The following is a 14,648-nucleotide window of genomic DNA, read 5'->3' as shown; positions in this document are numbered from 1 at the left end:
TGGACGAATGGATTGCTTCGAAACAAACATCGTTTTATCGAGATGGTATCGCCCAGTTGCCAGAAAGATGGCAAAAAGTTGTAGAAAGTGATGGAAAATACTTTCATTGAAATAATTTAAATAAATTTTTTACAATAAATGCTTTTTCTCAGTATTTTTTGGGCGGAAACTAAGTTAAGGTCCTAATATATAGAATTTTGTAACTGACTATAAGACCTGATCTATTATTAAAAAATTTATTATCTTGATAAAGAACATAATTAATTTTTTAATAATAAATCAGTTCTTGTACTCACAAGGAATCTTACGGAGGTATGACTCGTCGATCTTAATGAAACTTTATATACTTATAGAGAAATGAAAAATAGTAAACATACATATTTTGATTTGCATTTTTAAGGGTGGAATGCACCTCTTGTATGTATATAATGTATGTTATTTTAATATATGTTATTTTAATGTATGCCACATATTTACTTCATAAACTCAAAGATCATAAACCTAAAACTACTTTGCCTTCACTGGCCGGATAGTGTACTCATCTTGCTTTCACTGATCTTAGTTTTCTTCTATGGTTCATTAATTTTGAAATGCGTGATCTCTTAATAATAAAATACAATGTATGTACAAGAGGAATATTTCACCTTTAAAAATGTACCATTGCCGATATAAAAATATATATATGTACAATATGTTTATTATTTTTTACATCTATAAATATGCAAAGTTTCAATAAGATCGGCGAGTCACACCTCTTTGTTACAAAATTTTGTATGCATACTATAATAAGGTTACTATAAAATTCTTTTTGTGTATAATTCATGTAGATATCTATTGTTATTCCTGCGGAATAATAAAATAAAATAATTAATCAGCGTATTAAAATAACACACTGATTTTAATGTAGCAGATTTTAAGAAACACATAAAAAGTTATCCTAAACTCTCTTTGATCTGACCTCTGAACTGACCTGAAATCTGATCTTTCTTTTTATAAAAGTGTAGATATGGCTCAATCGGTTATAAATAACTTTTATTAGATATTATTACTTATTTTAAGAAACTAAAAATATAAGTCAAAATGCACTAATGCCGTTATGTTTGTCAACGTGATAAAACACAAATAGCTACGTAGAATAAGAAAATGTGCATGTACATTATACCGACTAAATGCACAATGTCACAAGTCTAGTGAATGATGCTTCTATTGATTGAATCATATATTATTTCATCGTACAAAGCTCTAGTGGGAACCGTGAATAATAATTTCGCTTGCGTAGACATCAGTTCGCGAAATCACCAGTCGTAGCAGGGAATTATTAATTGATTTAATTATTAATTTATAACAGTTTATAAATTTTAATTTCTATAGAATTTCGATTTCTGTAACGAGCAACATTGTAATATTGCAAATTACGACGTTTTCGATGAAGTCGATATTCAAGCAGTGATAGAGAGAGAAAGATTTAGCAAACCTGTATAATGGATCCCACAGAATCGCGTTTAAGGCCGCGTCCAATTTTTCCTCCGTTATTCCTCCTACATTCACCTTCACGGCGATGTTTCGGGCGACGTATGTGTCGATATTCGTAAACTGATCAGCGAATAACGGTATACCAATCATGGGAACGCCGCAGGCTACCGCTTCCTGCGTCCCCATGAGCCCACCATGAGTAATAAAGGCTTTGATGTTTGGGTGCTCTGTAGGATCACATCCATAATTGTGTGATTTTGTAAGCTATATGAATTTATTTTGTGTATGACGGATCACAACACTATCTCTGCATATTTGTAAGGGAGACTAAGTCTAGTTGTCACACTTTTTGCACACTGGTTAAAAAAAAAGATGCATGTAGTATTTTTTAATATTGTTCATATTTTTATATAGCTACAATCTTTAGATAACAGAAAAAAATATGATTCTTGTATATATTTGTACACAAAAAAATTATTAAGTTGTGAACAAAGTCGTGCAAATGTGACTGTTCACCCCATATTCTGAATTGGTTATCTTTCATGTAAAGGAAACAAGACGAATTATATATGTTTTAAAGTTTCAAGTGGCTTATTAAAATGATATCAGATATAAAGATAAAGTAATATCAGATATAATAAACAACCACTGAACTAAGAAAATAATAATTCTCATAAACTTTTTAATAATAAATTTGAACTCTCTCTATAGGAGACTTTATGATTTATTGTTGAAACATAAATAACATAATATATCACTGCATATGCTTTCATGCTCTTGTCACGTCACGGATTGTAGAAAAGTTAGGCAACTAAACGTTAAAGTTTATATGTCGTGTGATATATGGAAGAGTATATTCTTCTCTATAGCATAGAGAAGAATTGCTTGCTTATATTGCTTACATCATGTTAGTTAGATATACAATATTTCTGTCATAAATCATTTCGGGGCCCAACTAATATGATCCAAGTAATCTATACTATAGAGAAAAATATGTTTCTTCATCATGTGATATATGAGTTTTATGATAACTGACCGCTGTGACCTCGGTCTGTTCTAAATTTCTCCGAGAACGATATTGTTGTAAATAAATTTCTACAGACTGGTTGAGAAAAAAATTTGAAAATAACACAATAACTCACTCAATACTTTGAGCTGCGGTATCCAGCGAAACGTGTGAACGTTCTTTGGCAAATTCGGCGGAAGTTTCTCCGGATTCGGTACCTTCATTAAGACCCGCACCGGTGCTATTTTGCCGAGACATATATAAAGTACTCTCAGGAACTCGTCTGGGAATGTCTCGATCATTACCATAGAGCCGAAAGTGAAGTAGATGAAACCATGTTTGCTGTCATTCATCCATTTCTCCAAGTCCTAAAAAGAAGGGAATCTCGTGAAACAGTGATTATGAGCGTTCGTTATTTAGTAGCTTGCTCGAATCTATGCTTCAGCGTGCATCAGGCCGCGAACAAAGGAAGAGAAACAACGAAAAGAAGAAGAAGAGTAGGAAAGTGAGAACGCGCGAAGCGCGAAGAAACGACATGGAATTACAGGTCGCAGCGTCAGGCCCTCGTCGTAGACGTGCAGTCCGCCCACGTCCACCGCGGCAGGTGTTATCGGCTTGATACCGTTTAGAGAGATATGAGAGTTGATGAGGATTAGCCCTATTTGCGTCTCCAATTCCCACACGCTCGGCAAGCCCGGGCCGAAGTGCTCCCTTATTATGTCGTCCTGCACGCTCGAAAACGAATAGAAGATCCATTTAAAGTAAGCCGTGTGCAGTATGTTGTAGATACGCTGCCAGAAGTTCATGCTGCCGAAGAAGCTGAGGCAATTGTTCGGCACGTAGGCGAGATTCTCGGGCTGCCCGATGGTTCGGTGCAACCACGGGTACAACGAAGTTGTGCTGACCCCGATGACGGGCACGTTCCACAAGTGGCCGATGATTATGAAGCAGGGGGCGCCGAATACCTAATTGAGTGCGATTATCTTTGTGTACTGTGTAAATTTCTAAGTTAAGTGAAATCTCACTCAAAACAAATGAGAACTCACTCGATAGATTTTATTTCTTAAAATATAAATAACATGCATGGAATGGAAGGATAATTAAGATAATTGAGATAATCAAGAAACATAAGAAGGCCAATAAAATATCTATTATCGTAATTTTTTATAATTTAGATAGAACGTCGAGGCATTCCTTAATTATAATTAAAATTCTGTAGTAATCTTTGTAGTATCAAATTCTCATCGTGAACATGAGTAAAAAGTTACTTGGTGTATAATTGCTTTGAGTAATTCAGCTGTAATTACGTTCTGCTTTTCAAATGGACTTTTAATTGAAACAATCTCTAAAGAAGTAAATGAGCCTTATTTACAAAATAAATGAAAACTCACTCGATAGTAAATTTTATTTCTTAAGATATAAATAACACGTATAAACGGAAAGATAATACGTAGGAACGGAAGGATAATTAAGATGATTGAGGTAGAACGTCGAGACATTCGTCAATTACAAAATTCTGTAATAATTTTTGCTATCAAATTAATTACTATCAAATTCTCTCCGTGTTAATGAGTAAAAAGTTACTCGTCGTATAACTACTACGAGTAATTCGGCTGTCACTCTACTTTTCAAATGGAATCTTATTCGAAGAAGCTTAGAGAGTGAGCATTGTAGTTTTCATCGATTATTCAGTGCAAATAAGGCTCGAAGGTTGAAGCTGCATAACACGTCTCGATCTGATGTCACTGAGTCAATCGATTTAATTATCGATGATCACGATATATTCTTCACGTCGAAAGAATTTCCCGGTCTTTTTCTCAAATAATTTGATTTTTCACTTGACTAGAACTTGATTAATTCCATTGCGTGAAACTTGACTAAAGGCAAACAATCAATTTTGTATGGGACAAACTGGAATGTTATAATAATCGTTTAATCGTTAAATAATCGTTTTGCTCGCAAAACGAAAAAATACATATGTCAGTTGCAGTGACAAGTTCGTAATTGAAGATTATTGGAAACAATTTATACATATCATGCTATCGCAGTTACGTAATGAAGATTATGAATCTTTTACGTCAGAAATGTGACTGGCTAAAAGTGGCTACATCTTGCAGATGTGCGTTTATATACAGCTTCGAATTGCCGACGTGAGGATTTTATTGATGATTTACGTCGGATAATCAAAGTTTGAAAAATTCGACAAAAATTCGCTTTATTAATAACTATATATATGAACACCTAAACAAACATCCAATCCGAAGTTGATAAGCGATTATATATTGTTTTCATGTGTTAATCTACGACAATATTTAACAATTTAATAAATTATATCAGTTACATCACGTACGAACATATCAAGAAATTCAACGCGAAAATTTGTCCCCGTTACGTCAGGAATTTCTGAAAATAAAATTTAATTACTTTTTCTTGTGCAAAAAAATTTTACGCAATTCACTGAATGTTACTATTTCACGCGAGGTTGGAACGAACAATATAGCTCTGTCTAGGATGAATTGATAGTGTTATTACGAGTCATTACTTTACCAAAGTGTAAAGTGCGAAGAGGACACAATGTACGTAATTGTGTAATGTTGAACATACTTCCAAAAGCACCGCGTCGTATGAAGGATCCTTCGGCGGATTTTTCACCAGCTCGATTATCTCCGGCTTGCCCAGATGCTGACAGATATCGTTGCCGCCGATCGTCGCGACCGCTTTTGCTACATTCGAGGAGATCAGTTGGTGCATCACATTGTATGTCAGATTGTTCATCAGCTGTACGGGCGCCTGGATTGTCACGATGTCGTTATAGTTCGGATAGGGCTTCTTCAGGGGGAACGTGCTGATTACGTCCACCTGATGCCCCTTCCTGGCGAGACCCTTCATCAGAGCCTCGAACATGACGAAGTGGCTCTTGCCATGAAAAGGGAATACACCGAGGAAACGATAGCCGTCGCAGATCGACAGGCAGAGCAGCCAAAATACCATTGGTAACAACCGCATCTTTTTGTTTCTATCCAAATCCTTTACACTTTGTCCCGATATTTCACCGTTTCTCACTGTTCTTTTCAATTCGATTTGCTGCCTCGTTAGAGAGTGACAAACATGGGTTTGCGTTTGAATAATAAGTCTGCTGATATATGCACGTCCTTGCAAATCGAGTTTTAAGCCTGAAAATGCTTTAGATCGACTGCATTCGGGAGATAATTTTCTTTTTCACATAAATATGTCCATGCGTTGATTTCCCGCGCAATTCGAAATGTGTTCGATGGGTGTCTGGATATTTAACGCGGTGGGTCTTATAATATTTTCGTCCGTCACATCTTTTGAACAATAGAATTGGGCCCACTGGATCATCAGAACTTACACACTGATGTATTTGAAAAAAAAAAAACGTAACCAAAGCGAAATCGTTGACGACACGTGATAAGTCTTGGTCGTTAGAACGTCCACGAAAGAGAATGGAAGGATATGTAACAAAAGTCAGTCGGTGATACCATCAACTATCGTGCAACTATCGTACACGACTCAAGATAGTCCGTGACAACCAATTTTCAGTTACTGGCTACTGTTCAGTCATTGGGTCTACATAACAAAATAGTGGGGACTTCCTCTAATCGCGTGTATCTAAATGCAGTCATGTTAAATGATATACTCCGTGCGATACGGAGCTCCAATTAAGCGCGATGTTTCCACATTCACATTCCGACGTGAATTTGTCCGAGAACTTGTCTTGCTCAATCGTTGAAAACAGATTTGTTTTTTCCATCGGATGATCAAAGAGAGAGAGAGAGAGGGGGAGAGATGTAATTGTTGTTCTTTCATCGTGGCGACGTCACGGTGACGAGCAGTATCGTCGGTCACACGCCACCACCACAGCTTCTCTTGTTCAGAGACCACGACGACAATTTAAGAAACCGTAGTTATCCGCGGAATCAAGGACATGCGTGGGGTAATGTCATTGCGATTAATTGACTTTCGTGAATAATTGCGAAAGAGCAGAATTTTTGTATATTCAAAGTTAGAAAAATCGACGAGCAGTCAGCAGACTCTGAGTGAGAAATTAATATTTATTTACTTCATTACTGGTTGCTGTCGACGGCGGACGCGATTCCAGGATATTTAAAACGTTGACATGTTCAATGAACTGAAAAGTTACGTAGTTCATTTTCGATAAAACAAAAAATAATGATAAAATGTAGTGATGATAAAATAATGATAAAATGATAAATTAAATAACAAGTACATTTAATTCGATGGAATTATATTAATTCGATGGATTTGAAAGCATACGTCAAGCTATACAAAAGAAAATATTGTGGCAAAAATTACAACAAAGCTTTTGCAATCTTGGACTATATAAAGTTATGACCGAAATTATTATATATTATATATTGTTTAAAAATATTATGCACGTTTGACTTTTTATGTAACTTTTTATCTTCCTATACCATCTTTTATCTTTTTATACCAAGTAGAGATTATTGATTGTTATTTACTTTTTTATAATATAATTTCTAATAATTTATTATAATTATTATATAACTATATTTATATGTATAATATATTAATTATTATAAATTATATATAATAAATTCCCCTTATATATATATTTATTTATTTATAATTTAAACATGCGATAGCAAGTCTCTTTGAGAAGATTCATTCTCTCATTCTTCGATTTATATACAAAAAAAAATATGTATTAGTTATAATAATTTATAAGTAATTCACACAGCATAATCCAGATTTACAAAATACATTGTAAAAAGAAATATAATTTTAACGTAATTTTTACTACAATATTTTCCTTGTATATAAATCTTTAAACATTGCAACTGATATTATTTATACTATTTTCAATCTTACGCATTATCTAAAATGACAAATAATAGGAAATCCTAGTAAACAATTATCACGGTATTTGTACAGCAAACGTATATGTGTGTGGTCGTTGATATAAATATTAATGCACTTTTTTTTGAAACGTAACCATTCAATAAAAGAATTTATTTTTTAAAAATTTTCAGGAAATAAATTTTCTCTAACTACAAGTCATATCGAAAACAGTATGTTTTATCCGCTATATATTTTATGTTTTATATATGTGAATTATACATGCAAACATATGTGTTTGCTGCATACATACATTACGATACATTACGATAATACATACATTACGAACAATAACGATAATCCAAAGAAAAAAAAATAATAACGATATAACCAAAGAAAAAAAATCGATATAAATTGAAGAATGAATGAATCCTTTCGAAGAGACTTATTATCGCGTATTTAAATTATAGATAGTTTGTGATAATAACACACTGTTCGATTTTATAATATTATAAACATGTTACTGTTACACTCGTGCTTGCACTCGCGCTCGCGCACGCGAAAATAAATGAACTCGTTTTTTTAAAAGAACAAGAAGCTGTACTAATTACAGTAATTCCGAATAATTTTATAAGCTGAATACAAGATTGACATACGTCCGCTCGCGATCGCGACTCGTCGTCAAATCTCTCTTTTTTTTTACTAAAACTCTTTTTTTACTAAAATATGTGTGCCATTTTATTTGAATTATTGATTAATATTACATGCAAACAGCATAAAACTGAACAAATACGTTTCACAGATGTTTGCAAAACATTTCATAGTTTGACAGTTGCAAGCACGAATCTAATCGCAATGGATTGAGTCAATCGAGACGATCGAGACAGCCAATCAGCATCACGGAAAAGAGGCCGCAACGCTTCGATACAAAATAAATTTACGATAATACACATTTTTTATTGAGGGGATTATAAAACAGCTGTTCACCGGCGTTGCTCAGGCAACTAGCAGCTGAGCAACATCGTGAATCTTTCTTTTAACAACTGTCCTTTCGCCGCCAAAATAATTCCCGAACGCTCTTCTTTCAGAGCGCAAACGCAACACTGCCTCCTTCTCTTAAAATTGTCGTCCCGACAATTCAAGGTAGAGTCTCTTCGGAATCCAATAATTCTTCTCTTCCGCTGACTTCAGGATACCAAAACGACATCTTGCTCCTCTCCTATCTATTGCTGCAGGTTATGTCATAAGCAAATGTCCCGCTAACCGATAGCTTGAGATATTACATTTAAAATTTCTTTTTTCGTTTTTATCACATATTGAATAATGCACCAATTTATGGTCGTTTTGAAGTCAGCACTTCGGAAGAGAAAAATTGTTAGATTCCGAAGACTCCCCCTTGAATTGTTGGGACGATAATTTCAAGAGAGGGGGGACAGTGTCCCCGCGCTCTAGAAGAGCGTTCGGGGATTGTTTTGGCCGCGGAAGAACAGTTGTCAGAAGAAAAGTTCACAATGTCATAATCTTTAGGTCCTAATCAGACACTCGACACAGGCGCTCCTTTCTAACTTTTTTCTTCAGCCTTGCGATTATCCTTTTCTTCCGAAGTGCTATCTTCACATTGTATATATATGCTAATATTTTAAATATAATACGTAATACTTTAAATAATACACGTATATTACACACATGATATTGTAAAGAAATGGCTTACCTCTTAGCAACGATGAGTAAACAACTGATTTCGAGGCGGAGTAACGTATACTTCTCGCTTGTTACTGTATTGTTACTCTGTATATAGAGTGTCTCACACTCTCCTCCGGGTATTTTGTGGGAACGTAGAATGGGTTGATGTGAACATAAAAGTCCTATACTTTTTTGCGATATTCGCAATAATTATCGAGATATTAATTGTAGAAAATTTGTGAATGATCATGCAGGATATAGTAAATGAGTTATAATAGCGACTGCCGTCATGTACTTATACTTTAGGTCAAATTGAACAAAAAGTCCTCATTTTGCAAATAATCACATAGATTTTTAATTATTAATTAAAGAAGATGAGTGCATTATCACGCAAAATCGTGCAATAATCTTCTTTAATTAATAATTAAAAATCTGTGTAATTATTTGGAAAATGGTAGAGGACTTTTTTGTTCAATTTGACCTAAAGTATAAGTACACGACGGCAGTCGTCGCTACTATAACTCATTTACTATATTCTGCATGATCATTTACAAGTTTTCTACAATTAATATCTCGATAATTATTACGAATTTTGCAAAACTTTTATGTTCACATCAACCCATTCTACGTTCCCACAAAATGCCCGGAAGAGAGTGTGAAACATCTTGTATATACCCGAGTTAAAAATTAGGTCTTCTACATTAAACTTGCAAATACCGTTGTTAAATTTTAATAAATTGAATTACAATTGCAATCGTCCAAAATAATTTCCAAAATGATTGTTAAAAGAAGAACACTAATGACCGAAGATTGTCACACTTTATTAATTCATGCTTTCAATTGCGAACTACTGCTTACCGTGGCCACTATTTTCTCTTCTAAAGTTCGTATCACACTAGCATCTGCGTTCGCATTCATAATTATCTTTTGACAAACCTTGAAACATCAAGGTTTCGTCAGATCAGTTTTGCAATTGTAAAAACTATTTAAAACACAACAAAACGTAGATATGTGAAAATATATATTGACGTTCTTTACATAAATACATACATTTGTGTTAGTTAAAGTGCCTCTAAAAATGGTTAAGCTACTAAACCTGAAAAGTGGCTTTAAGTCATTTTTAAAGACGTAATAAAAAAATATATTATTTTTAGCAATAAAAAAATATTCAAAATATACTTTAAGTTTAAGAAAGAATAAAAAGTGCAAAATTGTGCAACGGCGAAAAAATCTCACAAAAGATATATAACTATCTATTTATTTATAAATCCTCTTAGTCAATTTTATTTTGTTGTAAAAATTTATTTTATATATTTATTTTTTTTAGGACATAATTTTAACGTTATTATCGTTCTTATGTTGTGGAAACTGGTAAACTAATTATTTTAATAAAGAACTTGTTAAGACTATCTCTGTATATCTCATTTTCATGTAAACTAAAATATTTATGAACTAATTATTTTAATATAAATTTTTGTAATTTTTATATTCTACATAATTTTTTATCTATTCTGGTATATTTACAATATATCTCTATACAGAGTAGTTAAAAAGTCCGGGTACGGCTAAATATCTGATAAAAAATGCATCTTGCAAAAAAAGTCTCAGACAAAAATCATAAGATTTAAAAAGATGTATTTAATGACACACTGAGAGAAAAATATAATTGTCTTTGGCGTCAACTATACGTTTTTGTGATTTTAACCACAAAAATAATTGGAAGAACCATTGTTTCAGTAAATGTTATTAGAAAGATAATTCTTCTAATTATTTTTCTGGTTAAAATCACAAAAAAGTATAGTTGACGTCAAAAGCAACTATATTTTTCTCTCAGTGCAGTATCGGTTTGGTTGTAAGTGGCGTTCCCAAAATTACATACAGATCAAGCTCAACTTTATCATTTTATCTTAATGTATTATTTTAATTTATATTTTTTATTGCATATGTTTGTAGTTGACGTCGAGATGTTTTCAAAAAGATATTTAAGATATTTAAAATAATGAAATTCAATTCCGTTAAGTACATTTTAAGAACTTTCCCACACAATACAACATCTAAAATCGGGACACAAGACGTCTAAAAAACGTCTTAAAATATCTCTCAGATATCGGTAAATAAAACGTATTTAAGACGCTTTATGTCCCGATTTTAAACGTTGTGTTGTGTGAATTTCAAGTTGTCAAATATGCATCAGTTATCAATTGATAAAGAGTGCAGCCAAGGTATTTAGCCGGATTTTTCGTATCTCAAAAATGTCCAACTTTTTCGCGCGCGCACGCACGCGCGTGTGTGTATGTGTGTCACAACAAAAATAAGGGAACAACGTTTCGTCACTTTTATAATATTTTACGACATGCACAGACAAAGCTTGAAGCATAAAATACTAGTAACAAATCGTAAGGTTCTTATTTCCGCTGCGACACATACAAAAGTGATGTAAATCCGATCGTGCAACCTCCATTGGCTCAATATCCACAAGATTCACGTACTAAACCTCTGTTAGGTGTAATATCTAATAGATGCACGTACTATATTATTAACAATTAATTTATTTTAATCCATTTTTTTCTTAACTCAGATTTTATATATTTGACCAGTATATATTTGAGAAAGAGAGATTATTTGACAATAATAAAACGAAACATCGGCTTGTTGCAGAAAAAAAGTAATAACAACCGATATAATATTATTTTGTCAAATTTAATATTTGCTATATTTTGTTATAATAAAATATTTAATATATTCTTTTTTTATAAATGATGACAATACATTATTTCCTAACGTTTCCTAACGTTTAAGTACGTTTACGTTAAGATTTTTTATGTGCGTTAACCTAAATTTATAGCACGGACTTCTAATGGCTCCTGCACACAGGACGCGGTAATGTTTGCCACGCGGCGGAAATTCGCGCAACAGCCAATCAATATGCTGCTTTCCGTAATAACCTTCTAGCTCTTACAGAAAAACAACATATTGGTTGGCTGTCACGCGGACTTCCGCCGCTCGGCAAACATTACCGCGTCCTGTGTGAGCCATAAACGCTTACTTTGGGCGAGAGGGGTATACACTCAGGGTGCCATTACATGAAGCGCGGAAACGCGGAAGACAAAATCTTACTAGATCCGCTACGCGTTCCGCGTCTATTGCTTTATATTACATAAGGTATTTTGAGCGGAAAAGTATAAAATAAGCGGGAATTATAAAATATTAATTTTTAACAGTATTTATTAATTAAAATGCTTGTATTCAACAGATAAGCTGAAAAGATAAACATATTAGTAAAAGTTGCAGTAAATTAAATTAATTTTAAAAATGAATACAGATGTTTATTTGTCATCAAACCGTTCCGCTTTTCCGCGCAAACTGTGCTCCATGTAATATAAGAAGAAATAAAGTCGCGGAACAAGCGCGGAAAAATTCATTGTCACAAATTGTCACAAGTTATCACAAGTTGTTCAACTTAATCGCCGTTACATTAAGACGTATTTAAACACGTTCGGACCTGATATTTGTTTGGAATTCATACCTTGGCACCTTGGATGAAAAGACAATATAGAAAAGTTTTCGACCTTCCGCTTTTCCGCTTTTTCAACGTACGGGAAGAAATGATTCAATTCGCCCCTTATAGAAATATCATACTAAGAATCATTGATAATTACTTATTTTCAGTATTAAAAATACTGGATAATAAGTAATTATCAATGATTCTTAGTATGATATTTCTATAAGGGGCGGAACGCGGAAATCTAGTAAGATTTTGTTTTCCGCGTTTCCGCGTTTCCGCACTTCATGTAATGGCACCCTCAGGCATGCGTGAGAATATTGTATTATTTTCAGCATTCTTTATTTAATAGCCATATATTTCTTACCATCTATATTTTTTGTATCTGCTTGATTTATGATCTCTCTATTTATGTTTCAGAATGTATGTTGCTGAATAAGTTTTTTTTTTTATTATACGACAGATTTTCGTATCTTGCATTATATTATTATTTTGAAATATATATTAATGTATATTAATGTATGGCATGTATGTATGAATGGCATTATTTCTCATTACAAATAAATAAAAACAATTTTTTATACATATCCGTACTGTTTTCATTTATTACAATACATTAAAATTACGAGCTCCTAAAATTCATCCAATCTCTAGAAATCGTCCATAAAAACTCCTAGAATTATCTATAATGATCCAGGAAACGTCCATAATAATTCCAGTAAAAATCTATAGGAAATCCACTGTATGTCCATAATCTCCATAAAAGCTTCATTTAGAGCGATTTCTACTGGAAGTCCAATGGAGGTCCAAGATGCGGACATTTAGATGTCGAGTGGAGGCTTTATGGATTTTCCATGGACATCTATTAGAGGTTTTGAATCTTCATGATGGACATCTAATGGACATCCAGTGGAAGTATTGTTCTGCGTGGATCTTATTTAAGTTACTTTTAATACTATAGTTTACACTGACTATATCAGTTCATAATATCTATTCATAAATTAATTATATTATATTATAATTATAGACAACATTAATAGAAGATCTAACAAGCATTATATATAATTATGTTATATATTATAATTCCAGACAACATTATTAGAAGATTTAACAAACAAAATAAATTTCGCCCACAAAAGTCCAGTTTAGAATGGCTTAAGATACAAATCATTTTTTTTTCTTTTTTTATCAATGAATACATTTCAATTTATATGAGTTTTTTAGTATATATATTCATGAAACTTTACATTTTTCACGAGTTTATTAAAAATTTCCACTTTTCACGAGTTTACTGAATGTTTTCACTTTTCACGAGTTCACGCTAGGGGAAAAGATTCATCGTTATCCAGGGGTACTATTCTGTTCCCGCATACCGACAGTTGTCGAATCGGTAGGCGTCGTTGCGCAGCTTTTTTATACCGTGGAAAAACTGCGCAATGACACCTACTGATCCGACAACTATCGGAACCACGGTAACGGAATAGCACCCCAGAGGTGCGTTTAGATTCCTTATCCGGGTGCACTCTATTACTAGAAATACTATAGTATATGTTACATATACTATAGCACTTCTAGTAATAGAATACATCCGGATGAGGAATCTGTACGCAGCCCTTGGGGTCGATCATGGATCTTTTCCCCTAGCATGAATTCGTGAAAAGTGTAACCAAGTGTAACACTTTTGCACTCGCGAAATATGAACTTGTGAAACATGAAAAATGATAACTAAGTCGTAACTGTCCCAATTACTATCGCTTTAAGCACATAGTGGCAGTTAATATGTTTATTTTGTAGCCTTATATATATATATATATATATATATATATATATATATATATATATATATTTGTATATTTTGTATAATATATATTATATAATATTTGTATATAAATACATTATACATATAATTACACAACTTGATTTTAATATGTTATTTGTACTATAAATAATAGCATTAAAGTTTTTAAGATGAATTATCAATAAATATACTACTAATTATTAAACTAATGTATACATCCAAGACAGCATACAGTATTTATGAAATATTTTAGAAATATAGGTATTAAATATTTTATAAATATTTAAATGTCCTAAATTTTCATAGGTATAAAAAAGATTATAATAAATATTAAAAAAAAAAAAAAA

The 14,648-nt window shown here is 32.8% G+C and overlaps 1 protein-coding gene across 1 annotated transcript in view; it reads right to left on the bottom strand.

The window, feature by feature from the left end:
* The window catches only part of LOC116851435 (UDP-glucuronosyltransferase 2A3-like), a 10,536-nt gene extending 1,312 nt beyond the window's left edge, over positions 1 to 9,224 (bottom strand). The window contains exons 1-5 of the mRNA XM_032830810.1: positions 9,030 to 9,224; positions 5,084 to 5,652; positions 3,025 to 3,444; positions 2,616 to 2,847; positions 1,475 to 1,700 (exon numbers count right to left, since the gene is read on the bottom strand). Of these exons, the coding sequence (XP_032686701.1) occupies positions 1,475 to 1,700; positions 2,616 to 2,847; positions 3,025 to 3,444; positions 5,084 to 5,485 (1,280 nt within the window). The 5' untranslated portion in view covers positions 5,486 to 5,652; positions 9,030 to 9,224. The remainder of the gene's footprint in view (positions 1 to 1,474; positions 1,701 to 2,615; positions 2,848 to 3,024; positions 3,445 to 5,083; positions 5,653 to 9,029) is intronic.
* Between the last annotated feature and the right edge of the window lie 5,424 nt (positions 9,225 to 14,648).

The sequence above is a fragment of the Odontomachus brunneus genome, unplaced genomic scaffold (genome assembly GCF_010583005.1).
Source record: "Odontomachus brunneus isolate Ranch 3 - 2012 unplaced genomic scaffold, Obru_v1 Obru_scaffold_175, whole genome shotgun sequence".
NCBI lineage: Eukaryota > Metazoa > Arthropoda > Insecta > Hymenoptera > Formicidae > Odontomachus > Odontomachus brunneus.
The sequence above is the reverse complement of the archived record's forward strand: the minus strand, read 5'-3'. Positions and strand labels throughout refer to the sequence as shown.